The sequence below is a fragment of the Dendrobium catenatum genome, unplaced genomic scaffold (assembly GCF_001605985.2).
Source record: "Dendrobium catenatum unplaced genomic scaffold, ASM160598v2 fragScaff_scaffold_267, whole genome shotgun sequence".
Lineage (NCBI taxonomy): Eukaryota > Viridiplantae > Streptophyta > Magnoliopsida > Asparagales > Orchidaceae > Dendrobium > Dendrobium catenatum.
The window spans coordinates 10178-18077 of NW_021318729.1; the positions used below are offsets into that span (position 1 = coordinate 10178).

Consider the following 7900-nt stretch of genomic DNA (forward strand, 5'->3'; position numbering starts at 1 on the left):
TAATTTTCTATAAGGGGATTTAAATTTTTTAAAACTATCAATTCACCCCTCTCTTGGTAGCCTTGAGACATTCACTTAGGCTAAACAACCTAATTACTAGACTCAACAATATTTGCTTTGTAGAATAAAAAGTGTTGTCATTCTCTATTCATGTTACTACATCTTAGTGTGTAGGAAAATTAAAAGCTCCTAACTCACTTAAATGGATGGTTACTATCATTTATGGTAAAAAAGAAACTCATGTGAGAAGATTTATGCGGTACACCATTCAAGAGTTTCTTTCTAAAGGAATTCCCTCATTAGTAAGGGGAGACTTTAATTGCATTATATTTAAAGAATATAAGAAACGGGGTGGGTGGGATGATTCATTATGTCTCAAGGCCCTCAAGAGAAGAAGGAATTAATGTCAAATAATAATATCCATGCTGTGCTATTTACTGGTCCTCGATTCAATTGGTGAAGTAATAAGGAAGGGCTGAATAGAATTTGGGAAAGGTTAGATAGTATAATTATTAACTTGGCATGACATCACCTTATTCCACTAAGTGTAGTAAAGCATCTTACTCATATTGTGCCTTTTTGTTGTCGATTGGTACTATAACTTAAAAATACTCATCCAATCTTTTAAAAGACATAGCAGTTTGAAAATGTCTGGACGTCATACCCAATAAATTGGGGCATTATTTTTAAATCATGGAAGAAAATAGATTATAACATAGATGCTAAATATTTTTTATGGAAGATGAGCAGATCTCTTTGATCATTATAATTATGGAGTAATAATAAATTGAAAAAATTATTATAGCTAAAATCTTCGCTGCAAGATCAGATGCAAGCTTTACAGGAAATCAAAAGTCAATCGGATGTGGTTAATCCACTACAGCTGCTAGAACTTGGAACTAAAGTTCTGGATTTGAATAAGACTCTTGCAAGGCTAACAATTTGTTGGAGAAAAATAGCTAAAATCATATTGATGGATGGTATAGAATCAGACTCTCACTTCTTCAACTCATTTGCTTATGCAAGAAGAATTAGAAACATGATAAATCAAATTAACAATCAAAATGGTGAGCTCTCTAAAGACCTTTATGGTATTGAATTAATTGTCACCAAATTAAGAAAAAAGGAAAGAAACAAGTGGCAAGTAGTGCTTACTAGAAGGATGGCCTCATTTTTTTTGAATCAGATTGAGGATGACAATAAGGATATGTTGGTATCTAATTTCTATATGGTGGAGATGCATGCAACAATCAATCAAATTGGCAACACTAAGTCTCCAAGATCATCTAGGATTTCTGTTTCTTCTTCAAATCCTATTAGGTGATAATAAAGGATGAAGTGTGGACAGTAATAAAAGGTTTCTTTGGAAAAGGTATGATGCCCTCTGATTGGAAGGATACCAGAATTGTTCTCATTCCAAAGGTCGACAATCTAGTGGATACAACTAAGTTTAGAACCATAATCTTGTGTCAAACCACCAACATAATAGCTACAAAAGTTTTTGTTAAAAGATTAATCAATGTTATTCAAAGGCTAATATTCAAAGAACATGCAACATTTGTTCATAAGAGTTTAGTTAAAGAATATTATTAGCTAGAAATACAACATAACGACATAAAAAGTACTTATATCTAAGTCAAAATGAGATTAGACCATGTAATTTAGCATACTTGAAATTATTTAGTGGCTTTCATTTATCAAATTTTCTATTACACATATTTATAGGGAAGGTAATTTTGTTGCTAATTTTTTAGCCAATTTAGGATACACTTTGTTAGATTTTATGGAATTTATAGGGTATTGTCTTCCAATCAATATTGTTGGATTGACTAGGCTTTGTTGCAACCTAATTCAAGCACTGTGATTCTGGTGATAATAAAGATTATTGTGTCTGATATTGTATTATCATATTTTTTTGATATTTTATATTATTTTTGTGTGCACTAATATTTTAGAAAATAAGACCATCATTCAATTGCAATTCTAATCAGGTCAACACTGGGTAAACTAAGGTTACAATCAGTTTTCATTTTATTCTACATTTTCTGTTTTCTTGAGTCATATCATGTAATTGGATGAATATCATTGTCGAGTAACCTTGCACACACATAGGGGAAGAGATAAAAATATTTTTGAGATAGTTATTTTTTTTTAGGTAATTTGTGTTGTATGATCATGGTTTTGTAACATACAAAGTAATTTATATTATATAATTTTAATTTGTACTATACGAAATGTTGTGCTCTATTAAAACCTTAGTCGTAAAAGCTTAAAAAAGATACTAATTCTGTTATGATCGTACAGTATGATTTGGTTTGTATTGTATGCCCTAATTAAAATTTTTCTTAATTAAACCCTTAATATTATGCAATCAAATCATGGACAATTATTATGATTGATCATACTGTATAACATAGTTTGTACTGTATGATTACTAGTGTACAAAATTGGTTATCCCAGAGATTGTACCAAAAAAATTCAATGATTTTTTTACTTTTCATACCGTATAATATCCACATTGTTGGATCATTACCCGTGTACGAAGTTGACCGTCCCAAGGATCGTCCCAAATGAATAAGAGAAATTTCTACAGTTTGTATCATATGATGTTTTTGTTGTACTACACAAAATGTTATAAACGTTGAGCAGTTTGTTTGAATGATCTTGCTGGTCGAGTCTGAATTACACTGTGTTGGATCTAGTAATTAGGTTGTTAAGCCTAAGTGAATGTCCCAAGGCTAACCAAGAGGGGGGGTGAATTGGCAATTTAAAAAATGTAACTTCAACTCTTGGAATTTTAGAAAACCTTTTGAATTATTGATGCAAGTTAAAATTAAAGTTTAAAATAAACTTTTCAACCAGAGTAACAACTTGCAATGAAATTAAATGCGGAATAAAAAATAAGAAAGAACACACCAGATTTATAGTGGTTCGGTCAAACCTTGACCTACATCCACTCCCCAGAGGCACCCTCTGAGTATTGCACTAATACCACAAAGTGACTCTCCTTTTGCTCCCACAGCAAGGCGGAGAAGCCTGTACAAAATCACTTTCACCTTCCCCGGTGCGGCGGAGTAGCCGGGTTCTTTAACACCAAAGAGATCTTCTTCTTGCCAAAACTTCCCTCAAGACGACCCTTGAATCCGATGGTAATGAGGTGCAAGTTCGCCGGAGCAACTGTGTGAATATCCCCTTCACACTCCCTTGAAATCCCCTTCAAGGATCTTCTCCCTCTCAAACTCCACCCTTTCCTCTCTCCCTTTCAAGTTCTCTCTTCAAGTTTTCTCCACAAGAACGAAGACACAATGACTGTCAAAGATACACTTTGTCGTCCTTTTACACTTCTCCAAGTGTCGGCAGAGAACCGGACCGATGTTGTTGAACTTCACTTGAGAGCCTTCGCCGGAGCAACCGTGTGAATATCCCCTCCACACTCCCTTGAAATCCCCTCCAAGGATCTTCTCCCTCTCAATGATCCCTCTCAAGAGAAAATAATTCTAAAGGCATTTGTAATAGTTTCTAGGACTCCTTATATAGAAAGGAGAAGAAAAACCATCCAAAAACGTGCTAAAAATATATTTTTCTGCGCACTGGATCGTCCCGTACGAAATTTTGTTCATCTGTACGAACCAATTTCATCCAGGACGAAATTGGTTCGTCCTGGGACAAAAATATTTTGTCTGGAAGAATAATTATATCAAAAGTCGGTTCCGAAAACTCCCAGAAACTGCCATAGTCGGTTCCCATCGTCCTAGACGAACTGAACTTCGTCTGGACGAAATTTTTACATAAAGAAACTTGTCCTGGGACGAAAATGATTTCGTCTGGACGATTAAGACTTAGAAAATATTTCCAGTTCAGTTCTTGTCCGTTCCATTGCTCTTACAAGGAGATAACTGATCAGATCGTCCCGTACGAACAATGTTCGTCCCGTACGATCAATACAAAAACTTTTTCAATATCTCCTTTAAGTTTGTGTAAATTTATTCACTCAATTACAATCACTCCCTCTCAAATTTAATTCAAATAAAAAGTACAAGCTTCAATTTCACAAAGTATCTCATGCTGAATTTGATTTGAAGTCTTCGTAGTCTGGAGTTTGATTTTCTTGAAATATTAGTACACACAAGTGCAAAAATAAATCTTCTAAAAAGTGTTAGGAGATAACTACACATAAAACAATAATATTTGGAATCATCAAAATAATACAAGTTGCAAGAATGTAAAACATGCAAATAGCAAGCAACTTTCCTAACACACTGATCATACTGTATGATATGTGTATCGTACTGTATGAATAGAAGATTGATCTCTTGAAATTTAGGAATTCTTCAAGCCCACAACTTAAGGATTTCTAATATTCCTATTATAAAATATTTGGCTCTTGAGACTTCAGGAGAGAGAGCCTTGACGGAGAGAAGAAAAGGAGCTTAATGAGAGAAGAGAGGGAGATTTTGTGAGGGAGAAGCTGTCAGGGGATTCATAAGGTTGCTCCAAGAAAGAATCATGCCTAGTATCTACAAGCATCTACCTAGATTATCTATGGCTCCAAAGAAGAAATTTTTCAGCAAAGATAATGATTCTCTGACCATCACCAAGAGGGTAAAAATAGAGTTATGGTTCTTTTTTTTTGACAAATGCCAAAGCATATTATTAAAAAGAAAACTACAAACAACTAAATTATCCTTTCATAAGGCTAAAAAGGAGGAATTTTATTACAATTGAGAGAATCCCAAAAAAAATTCTCCAGAAAGAGCCACCTTAGCACACATATCGATAGCTTTATTACCATCTCTTTTCACATACTGAAAAGTCACTCGGTTGAAATCTCCAACGAAGAGGAAATCCTTCAGACTCAAGTTCTCCACCTCAATTTCCACCTTATTCACGGTATTCTGAAAGAATTTGATAACATTCAAGTTATCACCCTCAATGATAATGCCATTCCAATCATACGTCCAATCTTGAATAAATTTGCCCAGAAAAGAAACATAAAGAATATCCAATTGAGAGCAGTCCCAATGTACCAAGCTAACCCCAAAAGCACTTAGGAACCTTCCTTTCCTATCACGAAAAATGCCGCCTATGCCTGCCACATTAGAAGAAGATAACGAAGCATCCAAGTTAACTTTGATCCATCCAGGAGGAGGGGGATACCAAGAATTGTGAGGCAGCTTCACATGCTGATTAGTATCACAACTCTCCCATATATGATCAAAATTAAAAGAGGCAGCTGCAAAGCTAACTGCATTAGCAGCTAGATGAGATACACAATCCTCCAAGCCACCGTGAATAGACTTGTTCTTGCTCTGCCAACATAAAAAAACAACCGAACAGTATAGATTTCCCAAGAATGGATGCTGCCATGAATATTGTTGTAGAAAAAAAAGTAACTCTCAAAAGAATTAAGCTCAAGAAAAAGAAAACCCCACTTATAAAGAATTAATCTCAAAAGAGTTGTGGTTCTTTTCACTAAGAGGGTAAAAAAAGAGTCATGCTTCTCTACCGCACCGGAGAGGTGAAATATCATTTCTACAGGCTTCTCTGTCTTTCTATGGGAGAAAAAAGTGAGTCACTATTGTTTAGTGCAATACTTGGAAAGGGTTCTTAAATGAGTGGACGTAGGTCATGTCGATCGAACCACTATAAATTGTGGTGTGTTTATTCTAATTATTTTCTGCACTTTATTTTATGCGATTATATGTTGTTGAAAAATCTGTTTTATCTTATTGTTGTGAAATTTTATTTTTTCGTATTTGTTGTATTAATTATCGTGTGTGGGTTTTAAAAGAAGTTTTTTTTTTAATTATAGAATTTTTAAAATAACAAACTCACCCCCCCTCCCCCCCCCCTCTTAGTTAGCTTCATGCTAGTTCATTAGGATTTCACAACTCTCACAAACTTTCAAGCTTGACCGTTTGGACTTGCCTTATGTTAGAAGTAATTAAGTTCAATTTATTTTTGCGGCTCCTTTGTTAGTGTATTACTTTTGTGTTTGTGTCTATTTTTTTTATTCTGATTTTTCCTGATCTCCTTAATATGGGTGGGGTTCTTTGGCACTTTTCTTCATGTGGGGGTTATTCACTCTCTAAATGCTTCGGTTGGACAATTCTGGGAAGATTGTCCTTCACCCTTTTATTGGCTGCCTTATTTTTTTTTTTGTTATCTTGTCTACCTTTTTGATGGGTTGGTTATTGTATTCTCTGCTTGGGAGGGGCTTCATATTTTAATGCTTAGCATTTTATTTATCTACTGCTTTATCTTTTTGGATGATTTTCCTTTTCTCTATTCAGTTGGGTTGTTTGTTCCTCATTGTTTGGAAGGAGTTTGGTTCTTATGATGGAAAACTTTTCTAGCTTTTTCACTTTTCTAGAATGTGCATTTTTCCAGTAAACTTCAGCACCTAGCAGCTTCATATTATGCTTGTATTGTTTAGGAATAGCTTTTATTGCAGTATTGCTATGTCTCTTGCTATAGCTCAGGTTATGAATGACAAATCTAATTGGTTATGCGCTAATGTGAATTCCTTACATTTGCATATTTGTAACAGTAATTATTTGACCATTCTCTTATGTGAGTGCAAGTTATTTAATGAGGTTTTTTAGAATGCCAAAAAATAAGGGGAAGTTCATTATTTCAGTTTGGAAGTATTCCACCGTTATTTACTTAAATTCGTATTGGTCACAACTTATATCCTACTACAACATTACTTCTTTTTTCTACGTGTTATTGTGCTTGTTACAATTTTGCAGTCATTCTCTCTTGCAGGTTAAGTGGACTAAGGTATTTTTGGACAAGGTTATTACTTTTGGCAGGAAGGCTGTATTGAATTCCTTTTTTCCGATGTTCCTTTTTGGGTGTTGCCTATTCGCAACCCTAGATTGTTATTAGGTGATTTTGTAATTCTCTGTATAGGGGACCATCAATTCTTAGATTTTATATTTTGAATTTTGTTGTAGCTCTTTCGAGCATTCGCAAGTTGAAGGTCACCTTTAAGGACCTAGTAACCTTCTTTTATATTAACGTGCAGGCCCCTTCGTGGATCCCCCCCTCCAAAAAAAAAAAAAGTCGATTGACACTGATTATCACCGTTAACAACTGTTGTAGCTTGATGGCCAATTCTTGATTACCTTCACTTGCTTATCAAGGCTCAACTATTATTGCATGACCACCATTACTTTAAAGTCATGGCCCAAATTTTGTCACCTTGACTAACATCACCTCATGGTCTCTCAACCATCACTATCTCATCGTCATAATCCTTTACTATTTCTCCAACAATCCCTATTATAGTCAAACAACTTTGAGTTACCTTTCCCAACTTTATAATCTCATCTCTAAGAGGATATGTATCATTTTAATTCTTATTTGTATCACTTATCATTTTAATCTAGTCATGTCCTATGATTTTTTTTTCTATTTAATAATTTTCACATAAATATTTTAATATCAATCATAATTAATTTTATGTGTCAAATATGTTGCAACCCATGACCCCGAGTTTGAGATTTTGATGATGCCAAATAATGAGTGACTTGGAACTGCTTTATTATTATTATTATTATTATTATTATTATTATTATTATTATTATTATTATTATTATTATTATTATTATAGGCTTACCTTTTAGTCTTCATATTTTTATTAATTATATATTAACTGTTTTTGAAAAATTATATATAATAATTTGATATTGTTTCCCAAAAAAAAAATTTGATATTGAAAATTTAGGCGTCTGATTCTTCCCGGCCTTTTAAATACGAAACTTTGAATAAATCCAAATTTGGTCAAAATGCATTATGAAAAATCTGATTAAACAACTATAGTTTTAATTTTTAATTTGTTTTATATTGAAACTAGAAGGTAATGGCACTTAAGTTTCCTTATAAAATCCCATTT

At 33.6% G+C, this 7900-nt stretch overlaps 1 protein-coding gene across 1 annotated transcript; it reads right to left on the minus strand.

Moving 5' to 3' along the window:
- Positions 1-4760: 4760 nt before the first annotated feature.
- Positions 4761-5530, minus strand: LOC110114376 (the record flags this gene model as incomplete). Its single annotated transcript, XM_020847237.1, has 2 exons — positions 5507-5530; positions 4761-5309 (listed from the first exon to the last, which is right to left on the minus strand). Coding segments are annotated over exons 1-2 (573 nt in total), but the record flags the coding sequence as incomplete, so codon positions are not given.
- Between the last annotated feature and the right edge of the window lie 2370 nt (positions 5531-7900).